The following is a 12,769-nucleotide window of genomic DNA, read 5'->3' as shown; positions in this document are numbered from 1 at the left end:
AATTCAACTACTTTGATTACATATATAAGGTAACATATAATAACAGAATAATCTAACAACACACACACTATGTGACACCAGCACCTGAAAACAGTCTGCCCTCTCTGAAGAAGAAAACTCTCCCAGATGATTTATTCCACAGCTGCCTACAACTCTTGATTTAAACATGATCACATCCCTGGAGAGTGTCTTTAAGGGAACTCTGTTGACCACTTATGATGGTCCACACCCTCTGAGCTGGCCGTAGCCATCAACATGCCCAAATAGCAGCCACAGGGACGTTGATGTCACGCAGGGAGCCCATGCGTGCTTAGGGCTGGTGAACAAGCTTCACTTAATGGTTATGTTTTTGAATCTTTCCAACAATGTGCTGCAGATTTATTGGTTCAAACAGAAACTTCTTCAAACAATGCTCCTGATTTAAACTTCTCCTAAAGTCCAGCTGTATATGGCAATACTTGTGTGCCAATGTCTCATATGATACTGATTTATGATATCAGTGTATGCATTAAGCTGTGTTTTTATGGTTTTGTCAGTTCAATTTATCATCTCTATTAAATGTTTTTGTTATTATATATTAAGATGGACACATTTAGTGTTCATGAAAGCTTTTCACATGTTACTTTTATTCCACTCAGCTCCTCAGTTTTTTTCCTTTGCTTCCCATCCCTTTTCATAACCGAGCTTATTTGAAAAGATCATGGCTAAACTGGTGGTTTCTTCTATCATATGCCTGACTAATCCTTACAGTTACTGATGGTTAAACTGCATTAGTTTGTGGCCACATCAGGAATGTGTCCTCTAAAGCGCACTGCAGAAGGATGAAGATGCCTTTACCAACCTGCCATAACCTCTAAGTAGCTCATAAACATGGTTTCTGGGGTTCCAGATGGATTCAAAACACAGACAGCTGTGTTGCCAGAATAAACATATCGACCAGGATCATGTTTTCTAAAAAACATGTCAGCCCCCACATGCCATACAGCATTTGTTTTATGGGGGGGTGCCCCCCATAAAACAAATGCTGTATGTAGGGAGGCTACGAGGAGGATAAAAGTCCTCAGAAACCTTGTTAGGTCCCGGTCTTTATGTGGTGGTCAAGCAAGTGCCTGGTGACTCACTCAGCTGCTCTGCGCCACACCCAGGAAACCGAAATCCACTTAAATCATTTCAGGATTTTCTAATCGAGCATTCCCATGTGTGCACCTGATGCTGTGCTGCTGTGACAGATGCTTACTTCTTTAGCTGATAGCTTAACATTAACGCTAAACCGATACATCATGAAACTGACTGTACCACATTTGCAGCAGCACTCTACTATAATCAGTGATTATGGAGAGTCGCCCTGTGTGCAACATGCTTTACAGTTTCAACCCACAGAGAGGAGTGTGGCGGCGTATTTTGCTCTTTGTGATTTATTGTTGCCTGACTTTAAGTGCTCGGTTTGCTTCTTAACTACTAAGACATCCCTGAGCATGAAACTTGGATGCCTATTCATTGTAAAGCCATTTTGAATCAGGGCTTGTAACTGCAAATGCTGTGACGGCATGTGAGGCTGCTAGATGTGTCACACACTGCATAAAATTCCTGCGTGACATCTTGATTTACGGTCTTACATACTAAAGTTTGAATTACACACAAGTGGGCTTTTCAAAGCCAAATACTTTGGACACACTTGTTTTAGCACATTGCCTGTCACTTTACTGCTAGGTAAGGTCTAAAAGAGAACTCGTATGCCTGGGAAAATATTAAGCACAAGGCAGACACGTGTTCTCTTTATAGAAACTTCAAATGACGCACAAACAGACATGTATGTACACACCACACATCATGTAGATGACTTTACTGAAATTAACCAGCTGGCATGAATCTTTTCTGTTCATTCAGATGCCATTGTGTCCTTAATCCAGGAAACATAATTGCAAACTTTTGTGTACACCCCAGGCTTGTTCCTCTGTGCACAGCCGTGCCCCCATGACACAACTCCCTGGAGCTCTCCGTCGCACATCAATGGGCCCCCTGAGTCACCCTGGAGTTAAAATAAATGATTTTTCAGTGGTTCAACCTTTTTATCACAGCGCATAAACATTTCCTGTTTTGATCTTACCTGGCAGGAGTCCTTCCCTCCCTCCAGATATCCAGCACAGATCATGTTTTCAGTAATTTGGAAAGGATATGCGTTAAAGCAGGTGTCATCACTCAGGAGAGGGACCTCCAGGCACTGCAGCTTATCTGGGTATCTTGCTGCAAAGACACAAACAGATCAATATCTTTAAAAATACCTGAGTTGACTGCCTGTTCAAGCAACACAGATAGGCCGTATAGCATAGTTTAACTTACAGCCCTCATCGCTGGGACGAAGATTCCCCCATCCTGAGACCTGGCACACTGTCCCCTCACTGGCACACCTTGAAGGAAGCACAGCAGGACACACGTAGCTGCTCAGAGCTGCAGGTTGACTCAGTTTGATCAGCATGATGTCGCTGTCCTGTGTACGGGAATCGTAGTCAGGGTGGCGAATAAACTCAGCAGACATGATGTGCTGTTCAGTCCCATCAGGTTCCCAGATGTTGTGCTCCCCCAGACGAATTTCTAGATTTGAGCTGAAAGAACAAAGCCCACTTTGAGAGTTTCTTACACCCGACTTCATTTTAAAGTTTAAAGCTGCTTGGATTCAGGCTTGATGGGAATTGTGTGCCTTACTTTGGTTTGCAGTGTGCAGCAGAGAGCACCCACTCATCAGAGATAAGAACCCCCCCACAGAAGTTGTACCCAGTGAAGAGTGACACTTGGTAGGGCACAGAGTTCTTGGGGCACTCATATCCTCCAACAATCTTGTTATCTCCTTCCAGCGCAACTGTAGAGTAAAAAAATACAAATAAATAAGTGGCAAAATCAGAAAATTATTTTATCAGTGAATCGGCATCCTATCCTTAACACTTGAGTGTTCGTCATTTGAATCTATAAATTAGATTTTATACCTGCCCCTCCAGAGAGAATCAGGAGAAGGAAAAGCTTCATGCCTTCTGTTTTTCTCACTGGCAGATCAATGTACCCTAATTCTCCTGGTTTCAGGTATTTCAGTCCCTCTTATCTGTCTTTTCTCAGGGCCACCAGAGGCACGCCTCAGACACTAAACAGGTGTTACATTTCCCCAGTGATACTGTGCTTGAAGTACACTATATAGGAGAAACAAAACAGCAGTTCAATACAAGTTAGAACATAGCTTGGATTAGGAAACAATGTGAGTGCTACACTTTACAGTGTGCATTCTTGTTTATTTCCTTTGTGCTGCATTACGTGAGCATGTTTAAAGCTCACTTTTGCCTAAATACATTTTCTTCACAGAACAGTCATGTGACATTATACTTTTTATTGCAGGTTTATCATAAATTGAATACATGGCATGCACTGCCTTCAAGTGACCCACAGAGTGACGTCAATGGAAGTTATGACTGTGCATGTGGGTGAAGCTCATGTGGTTACAGATGCTCACGTACCATTTTTCAGCACAAAGACAGCAAAAAATGCATTTAAAGAGAACTAAGGTGGCAATATTCAACCTATAAATGTTAGCCTTTTTCATTTAAGGTAGAATAAGAAATTTGTTGCCTGGAGATGAGTGTCAGGAGGGATTTGTGACTGAATGACAGCAGCAAGAGAGAAAGGGAAGGTTTACAAGATGGTAGTGATATTATTATTGCATCTAAGGATAATAGCTGCATATAGGACAGAAAGAACTGCATTATCCTGCTAGCAGAGTTTCAGATCTTTGCAAACATCTGGACAGACAGCACGCTAACACAAAGTTAGCAAAGGACCCATGGTGTGTGGTGCTGGTGTCACAACTGAAGAAACTGAGTGTACGCAGACGTTTCCACACTAGCATCACAGTGACAATCGCTTTGAAGTCCCTTTGAGCTGCTTTTCAACTTTGGTTGGGTTTTTTTGTCAGTTTTGTGGTCACACATAGACCCCCAATAAAGATCAAAGGTGTGTCCTCATTAGAAAACGGATTTGTGTTTTGTTTGTGGGACTGGTTATTATGTTACAATGCATTTCAGGTCATGTTACAGAATACAGAAGGTAAAAGTAATCTAATAGGTAGTGTACCAAGTAACTTTCTCTGGGGAGCAATTAAGCAACGAACTCCATTACTTTTAAGAGAAGTATAAGAAATGTGTAATACACAACTTTTATTGAATGATAATAAAACCCCACTTCACTACTTCAATACCCCAATGTTGGTAGTGAAGGAGGACATGCAGAAGGTTGGTGGACAGAGAAAGATTCTAGCGATCGGGTGTAATGTGGGCAGATGGCCCCTAAAGGAAAAAAGGAAGAAGAACAAGTAGAAGAAGGACTGAAATGTCACCTTTTGACCTTTAAAGTATTCCTTTCATTGGTTCTTTTTAGTAATATCTACTAACACAGCAAATTAAAGAAGTAAATCTAGAAAACGTAAAGTAATCCTGTCTTGAAACTGTACAGAGTAGAATTTTCTGGCACAACTTCACGTACTTCCATCAAGAGACACAATTACAAGTGCTGCTGGAGTATTAAGCTCTTGATACACAGTCTGTCTGGTACCTTGGGAAATCAGTGAATCATTTTAATCTGTCCAGTTTAAAATATTAAACAAAAATATTAAGCCAACACTGCTAAATTATTGCTGAGTCATCATTTCACAATAGAGATATACTGAAAAGCACAAAGCTCTGTTACTCATGTGTGAGCGTAGGTGTTTATCAGCACCAGACAGGAAAACATTGAAATGTTAGGGCCCATTTACCCAAACCCTGTGATTATACACTTAAGGTTAAAATATAACGCATTCCCATCCAGCACAGGCAAGATCTTCACCCTGTCATTGCTATGAGACACTCGCATAGTCTGCTTCACTCCTCCTCCAACCTGAATCTTCGTTTCTTCTTTTTCTGACTGGAAACAGCTGCTTGGTTCTGCTGGTAGACTTACTGGACTTACTCACCAAAGTCAAAAAACACATCAGGCTGCTTATCTGTTCCCCGATATGAGCAGCACTTTACCTCTTCTCGGTCTAGATTTTACAAGACCTGCTGACAAATTTCATCTCAATATCAAAAGAAGTTACAACACTGCAAGACATCACAGCAACCCACAGTGGTATTTATTAGACTAAGTCGCAAAGTCGCTGATTTAACTGTTGGAAAGTTTCAAATCTGTGACAGCCTCACATATGATAGCCAGATGCCTGTTTAGTTGCACATCTGCAAGACATCATTCAGGATGTGATCAGCTGGATGAATTAAGTAATTAAGAAAGGGAAAAAAAAGTGCACTGCTGCTTTCTCTGCAGCCTAAGACTGTCATTGACCTCCAGTTATTTCCAACACCGCAGCATCTGTTTTTCCACATTTGCTACCCTAACGCTTGCTTAGATTATATGGAAAGCATAAAAACTTCCATTTATTTCACCATCTGGCACTGCCTGCATAACCACTTCCGGTTCCCCTAATCCCGTTCCACTTTACCTCAAAATACTCTCAGACGGACAAGACAGAGAGCACTGTGTCAGATCTGTATGACTTATGCAGTGCCATGCTTGTTTTCTGTCAGACAGAGCTGAGGTTGAGTATTCATATTCACTAGGTCTGCTGAGGGGGACTGCGGTTTAAAGTGGGGACGAATGTAAGGAAGTGGTTTGGGTTACTGAGGTGCAGCTTTTTTCCCTGTGTGTGGTTTATTTGTGGAAAAAAAAATAACATTTCCTACCCTTATGAGCAAAAACAGTTGGCACGGGTTTTGACTCAAAAAACAAAATTCCTGACCTCTCCCCACAAGTGAGATGAGGGTTTGATTTCCAGTCAGCACCGCAATAAGATCAACAAACCTTTGAGGTTGCAAGACACAGCAGATTCCCACTGTTTGTGACTTTATGGCAGTGTAATGGAGGTGTAGAAGTTTCAACACTTATGTTCCCCCGTGAAACAACTCGGGAATTTACACATTCCTCTTTAGAGTTTAGAAAAGTTGCAAGGTCACACTGTTTTGCACTCAAAAGCAAAATACTGGGTGTATTACAGTGACGCTGGAAGCTGCAGTATGTCATTAGTACTTCACTATCCCACACACAAAGGCACATATATGCACAGACAGGGAAAGATACATGTATAAATGTACATATATGTTTGGTGTGCCTTCCAGAACAGTTGCTCACAGCTGCTGTATTAAATAATAACACCCCCCCCCCCCCCCCCCAAACTTCAACAGTGTGCATCACACTCTGCTAAATCTATATTCTCTTTAAACCTCCACTGGTTGTTCTACACACCCAAATTGGTATTTGTGTGGCATACACATAATTGCAGGTTTGGTTGGTAAATCAAGCCTTGGGCTCTGAAAGCTTCCCTCAAACTATAGCCCTGAGATAGCTATTAATATCCTCTACAGACTCTAGCAAAATGCTTTGCCTTTAAGTTCTGTAACAAAACAGCACAGCAGAAAAATGGGGAAAACACACACACACACACACATTTTTGCAGAAAAATAGTGGATCTGTTGCTCAAGAGAACCGTGATAAAATTAAACGCTGTCTAGACTTCAGCTAAAACAGGCATGTACTTTAGTTTTGGAGCTGAACAGCTTAATGTCGTGTTTAAGGGAGATGAAAAGATGCGAGCAGTTTCCTGTAGCTAATGGAATGAGTTTGGTCCGAGCATCAGGTATCGCTCACTGGGGATTTTTTTTTACTTGCTAAATATTTATACACTCTGCTAGAAAAAGACAAAAAGAAAAGAAAATAGACTCATGGGTCCTCCCACACACTCAAATCAGGGTGTTGTTCTGAACACATGCAGAGACTGAGAGCACATACATCTTCACATACACGCACACATGTAGTGTTTCTTCCTCCCTCTGTCCCTCCCACAACTTTCTTTCATTTCTTCCTCCCCCTCACATCTGGACTTCTGGCAGGACCCAGTTCCTGTGTGATGTGTGTACATTAGAGGGGGACCCAGTTTCTGGGTTGGGCAGGTTCTAGCAGAAGTTTGAACTGTGTGAATCTGATCTGTACAGGAGTTAAAACTCGTTGTGCTTTACTGTGAGAACAAGTTCACTTATTATAACCGCCATTGTCTAGCTTGATGTTTTCCTGAATTATTAGTATCATCAGAGTTTCTTTTGGTGCTACAAATATTTGTTTTAGAGACTGATATTTTGGGAGGGTATTTCAGGTTGATTCAGAGGATTAAAATCCGCAGCCAATTTAGAAAACGGTATAGCTGCAACTTTAGAGTTAGGCCATGTGAAAGGTGAAGAGACAAAGTATTGATGCTCACACGATAAGCTCCTAAACATAAAACACAGATGTAGAAATGTGTGGATAACAGAACAACAAAACCAAGAGAAGCGGGAGCCCATGTGGGAGGAAATATGAGTATGAATTTAAGCTCAGATGAACATTCCCCCCCAAGTGAAAGGTAGGGCTTTACTCGGGGGATGTGAGACTGATTTTCATTGTCTGTGGCTAAAAGTTCCCTAGATCCACCATCTTGAACTTATTATATATATCTACTATTCAGCCCTCTTCTTCCTGAAACTTGATTAATTGGATATTGTCATAATTCAGTTTGATGGTCCAGATGTGGTTGATGTAAGCATAGAAAATAAGGTAAACTGATTTAAAGAATGACTGTTGATGAGTTCTCAGTTCTCGAAGCTCAAGAGTCACGTAAAGTACAACAGAAAACACATAAAGTGCAAAGAAGAGGAACGTGCCAGATAGATGTCATGAATGAAATTGCTCTGGATTACAGTTTAGGTTTGCTCCAGGGTAGTTGTGTGAATTCCTCTTTTTTTAAGGCATGTGATCAGGTCTAGAGTTGATTGCTGGTCCCATTCTCTCTTTTTTTGGCATATACACTAAATGTAAAATGCCTCAGAAATACATGGATTTCAGTGATGTGTGACCAAAAGTGTTGCATCATATCCCAGTGTGTTTAACTTGAAAGTCCATCCAAAATTTACAGGTCAACAAACTGAAGTCTACTTAACAAGTAAAAGTTTGCTTATTTGATTCTAACAAGTTTATAACTGAAATATCCAAAATGCTTCCAGTATCAGGTTTGTTTATTTTATTTTTTATTTTTTGGGGGTTTTTTTGCGGGTTGTTATCTACAGAAGCGCAACAGATACTGACAGATGCTGGAAGGCTGGAGATGCATATACCAACATGCAAAGATGTCAAATCAGTCAACAACACAGAGCAATTACACTTAACCACAAGCAAACATGAGCTCAACCCACGCAGAGAAAAACACATTACGCAGCAGGAGCCCAGGTGGGCGTATGAGAAGTCCAGGCTCCACTCCTTCTCAGGTAGTCATTTCAACAACCCACAATTTATACATTTAGTTGTTTGGTTACTCAGGGTTTTCACTTTTGGAGTTTCCCGAAGAAAAATGAAGACAATTGTGGCAGACATTTGAAGAAAATCTTGCAGAGGCAGGAGTTTTAGTGAAGCACTAGCGCAGTTCTTGCGGATTAGAGCATCATTTTCACTGTCGGGTTGAATTTAATGTGTGCAGGCAACACTTTTAAACACACACTTAAATCTCCACTCTGTGTGGACAGATTTAATAAGTCATCACTGACAAACTACTGGTTTAGCACTGTGCATTAGAATATGTTGCGATGCATGGAAATCAAAAGTTCGAGAAGTTAATTTAATTTCATTGTCGGTGAGAGTTATGGTAGTTGGAGGGCGGGACCTCAGCACCCCCCCGTCCCAGATTTGACGTCACATATTTAACGACTCCGCGATCTGAGCTCCAGCTTTTTCAAAGCCCAGTCGGAGGTAAAGGGAGGGTGTTCGACATAAGAGATCTGAGTGGGTCGCCGAGAGAGGTAGGATTGTAGTTTTTTCTGCTTTGTTATTCAGACGAAGAAAAATAAGGGGGGGGAGTAGGAAAAGAAAATTAAATGTAAGAAATATACAGTGTTTCTGGGAAGCATCTCACATTAGAATGGTTGAGCTTTTTTTTTTTTTTTGGAAAAACGTCGGGAACTGGGCTTTTTAATTGTGTTGTGGAGCCGTGAACTATATAAACATTATGCAATTAGCAAAGCATTATATGTATTAAATGTAAGTATTATTACGTATAGCCATATTTTCATACGTGGGAACTGTTTCTTGCATGTAGTTCTCTGTGGTTAAACCTTAAATCCTCTTCCGTATTTTTCTCTCCTTTTTAAAAAAAAAAAAAAAACCCAAAAAAACCCCAACTTACGTTCATGTGATTTTAACACAGTGGGAAATTTGCACATGCACGCTGCACAAAACTTGAGGAGGTTTGAGCTTTTTTAAATTAAACTTTAAAAAGCATGCAGAAGTAAACTTTATTAAAATGCTTTTAATATTTGCTCTAATTACTTTTAGGGTGCACTAAATGGGTGGATAATGGAGTTGCCCTGTTTAGGGCATGTTGGAGTTATGTCATGTTTCGGTATGATTTTTGGGGGAATTGAAATAAAGGCAACCTTTCTTTCTTTTTATTTGACTGAACCGCTTTCTATGTTTCAATTTAAAGAGTTTTGCTTTGTTGGTCATTAGTAATCTCAGGAAAATATAAAAAGGTTAATATTCATGTTTGTTTGTGTTGTAGGTTCAAAGACAATGATGGAGTTAATGACTGGCACCCCTCCAAATCTCTTTAATGGAACAGATGACTTTGGAAGTAATGGCTCTATGTATGATGAAAGCACAGAGTATGACTACAGGAACGAGCACGCCGATTTGAGGCATTCTCTGAACACCATGTCTATCGTTGTGTACTCCCTGGCTTTTGTCCTCGGTGTGCTCGGGAATGGAGTGGTTATCTGGGTGACCGGGTTCAAGATGAAGAAAACTGTTAACACAGTTTGGTACCTCAACCTTGCTGTGGCTGACTTCCTCTTCACTGCGTTTTTGCCCCTGAGTGTGACTTACACAGCTTTGGATTTCCACTGGCCTTTTGGCAAGTTCATGTGCAAGCTGAACACCACTATCAGCTTTCTGAACATGTTTGCCAGTGTCTACATTCTGGTGGTGATCAGTGTGGACAGATGTGTGTCTGTGGTGTGGCCTGTCTGGGCTCAGAACCACCGAAATGTACGCAAGGCATCCTATGTGAGTCTGTGTGTTTGGGTGGTGGCTTTGATTCTCAGTGCTCCATACTTCATCTTCAGGGACATCGGGCCATCGTACCACAATAAGGATATCATCAACTGCTTCAACAACTTTGCTCTTTCTGATGATGAAGACACATACAATGACACTCAGTTGTTTCGTCATCAGGCCATGATTTTCACACGCTTCCTACTGGGATTTGTTGTGCCCTTTACTGTCATTGTCTCCTGTTATGCTGTTATAATCCATCGTCTCAGAAGAAACCGCACACTGGCCAATCAGTCAAGTCGCCCCTTTAACATCATTGCTGCCATTATCATCACTTTCTTTCTGTGCTGGGCTCCCTTTCACATCATGGGTCTAATTGAGATGGCAAATTACATGCCAGAATATTCAAGTGAGATATTAGATGATATCACCATAATTGGGTTACCAATAGCCACCAGTATGGCCTTTCTCAACAGCTGCCTGAATCCACTGCTGTATGTGTTCATGGGCCAGGATTTTAAAGATAAAGTCCGCAAATCCATCCTGATTGTGCTGGAGAGTGCCTTCCAGGAAGAGGTTTCTCGCTCATACACCTATACAAACTCAATGGTCACCACTCGCAGCAAAGATAAGTCATTTTCTGATGCTGAGTTATAAGGCCGTTAAAGACATGAATAAACTTTCTGAGTAGAAATAACTGTATAACAAATCACTTTTAAACAACTTTTAATCAAAAGTTCTCTTAATCAAAAGAGTTACTCTGTCAGGTGTACAGGAGGATTTCCTCTTTATTTTCACTTTGTTGTTGTGACAGCAGAGTGTTTCTCAGCTACAGCCTCTTAGACTTTGTTTTAGTGATACTGTACAATAAGCTTGCAATTCATTTATGTGTTAAAGCATTGAGGATGGTTAAAATTGTTTCAGTGGCAACTATTTAGTATTTATAGCAACACCTGAAATGAGATGCGTGTTACTTCTAAGGTATTCACAATCTGAGTTAAATGTATCGATCTGTGGTAGGTGTGGTGTTTTATTAGTTTTGCTGTCACACTTTCTAAGACTCAGGGTATAAAAAGATCAGCAAATTTTTGGAGAAGAGAAACTAGTTTCAGAATTGGTGTTTTGTTTGTGGTTGACTTCATGCAACACAAGCAATACCAATGTATCATCTGTAGGAAGGAAGCCTCTGTTGTTCACACTCCAGTAAATTTCTTCTTCTCTGCATGAGACATAAAAGAAACCAGATTAAAAGTACATTACCAGTTCAAGAATAGGCCTTAACTTCTGGTTTTACTGATCACTGACATAGTAATAAAGACTGTGCTTCTTGCTAGACAATACATTGTCCTGTTAATTAACCTATCAAATTTTACCCTGTAAATAAGCACCTAGAGGTGACCCTTGTTATTATTTGTCACTACATAAATACAACAGAATTTAAATGAGATGAATCTACAAAACTGATTCTGCCCAGTATAAATGGTGGAGTTTGAAATAAAAGTTTTGAACCAGTGAACTAACTGATAAAAATTATGATTGTAAATGACAAAACTGGCTCACAATATTGAAAACAAATGGCACCTTTAGGTACATATGAAAGTAAAATGTGTAACCCTGTAATCAAATTCTCATTTGACAGAAATCTATTCTAGTATTTATTTATTTGAGTATAATGAACAACAGATCTAATGGATACATACTGACTATAGAACCACTGGAAAGCTGATAGGGAGTGAGAGGTCAATGTCTGTGGCCTTCATAAGTATTGCTATAATTCTTCAAATATTAATTAATTCTGTTTGTTACCAAAAAGACTACAAATCTACATTTTTTTAAATTTCAGAGATAAAATCAGCCTTTTGGAGGTTTACCTCAACAACTAAACTAGAAGGAACAGTTGTCAGCCTTGTTGCCAGTCCTCGATCTATCAAATGAATAATCATCCAATCGGTAAAAATGTTATGAGTTTGGTAAGCATGTCGTCAAAATTATATAATCTTGATTCCACTATAAGAAAAAAATGTATTTTTTTAATTTTTTTTAATCCCAAATGGCCAAATCTACTTGTCTTTAAATGTCTATAAGTATTGTATTACTATTGTGAATATTTCTGTCAACATTATTTGCATCAATAAAACATTTTTGGCTTTAATGCTTTCCCACTGATAATGTCGACCTACATCTCATTTCATTATCAAAACATGAATGCAGAAAACAACTTATTTCCCTCTACTGAATATTTAACCCTCTCAAGGCAGGTGTTGCTGATTTGCAACAGTTAAAAACTAACAACCTGATTACCCCACATACATATTTTATGAGGTTTTTTTTACTCAGAAGTACCACTGCAGGACTTGGTTGTGCATTAGCAACAAAAAGTTTAATTTGAGCCTGAGAGGGTTAAAGGATGCTACTGAGAAACATAGCAGTTATTAAAATAACATTATATTGCTATACCTTTGATGAGAAGTATCGCAGCAGTGTTGAAAGATAAAGATAAGCTCATGCTGACTGATTTGTAGCTTTTAATCGAGTGATTACTGCCTTAAACCACTTTGCACAATTAAAGGCCTTAAATCAGTCAGTAGGCTCCAATCTGTTTCCCCTCTTTAGTGTGTTACAGTGAAGTTGT

At 39.8% G+C, this 12,769-nt stretch overlaps 2 protein-coding genes across 2 annotated transcripts; one reads left to right on the top strand and one right to left on the bottom strand.

The window, feature by feature from the left end:
- Nucleotides 1-1,828: 1,828 nt before the first annotated feature.
- Nucleotides 1,829-3,069, bottom strand: LOC102302520 (trypsin-3). The gene is made up of 5 exons (XM_005924228.2): nt 2,982-3,069; nt 2,704-2,857; nt 2,341-2,603; nt 2,108-2,244; nt 1,829-2,029 (listed from the first exon to the last, which is right to left on the bottom strand). Exons 1-5 carry the CDS (start codon nt 3,019-3,021, stop codon nt 1,880-1,882), a joined length of 744 nt encoding a protein of 247 aa, XP_005924290.1. The 5' UTR covers nt 3,022-3,069; the 3' UTR covers nt 1,829-1,879.
- A 5,699-nt stretch (nt 3,070-8,768) lies between these two features.
- fpr1 (formyl peptide receptor 1) lies at nt 8,769-12,453 on the top strand. Its single transcript, XM_005924230.3, has 2 exons — nt 8,769-8,888; nt 9,647-12,453. Exon 2 carries the CDS (start codon nt 9,658-9,660, stop codon nt 10,792-10,794), a length of 1,137 nt encoding a protein of 378 aa, XP_005924292.1. The 5' UTR covers nt 8,769-8,888; nt 9,647-9,657; the 3' UTR covers nt 10,795-12,453.
- The last annotated feature ends 316 nt before the right edge of the window (nt 12,454-12,769 follow it).

This window comes from Haplochromis burtoni, unplaced genomic scaffold (genome assembly GCF_018398535.1).
Source record: "Haplochromis burtoni strain Fernald_Lab_line unplaced genomic scaffold, NCSU_Asbu1 Contig_76, whole genome shotgun sequence".
Lineage (NCBI taxonomy): Eukaryota > Metazoa > Chordata > Actinopteri > Cichliformes > Cichlidae > Haplochromis > Haplochromis burtoni.
The sequence above is the reverse complement of the archived record's forward strand: the minus strand, read 5'-3'. Positions and strand labels throughout refer to the sequence as shown.

What these genes read in the sequence shown, in the direction of transcription:
- LOC102302520 (XM_005924228.2), bottom strand. Translation starts at nt 3,021, where the DNA reads ATGAAGCTTTTCCTTCTCCTGATTCTCTCTGGAGGGGCAG. An exon ending in TCGTCCCAGCGATGAGGGCT is followed by an intron (nt 2,245 to 2,340) that starts GTAAGTTAAACT and finishes GTGTCTTTGCAG; the next exon opens with CAAGATACCCAGATAAGCTG. An exon ending in GAGGGAAGGACTCCTGCCAG is followed by an intron (nt 2,030 to 2,107) that starts GTAAGATCAAAA and finishes TTTTAACTCCAG; the next exon opens with GGTGACTCAGGGGGCCCATT.
- fpr1 (XM_005924230.3), top strand. Translation starts at nt 9,658, where the DNA reads ATGATGGAGTTAATGACTGGCACCCCTCCAAATCTCTTTAATGGAACA.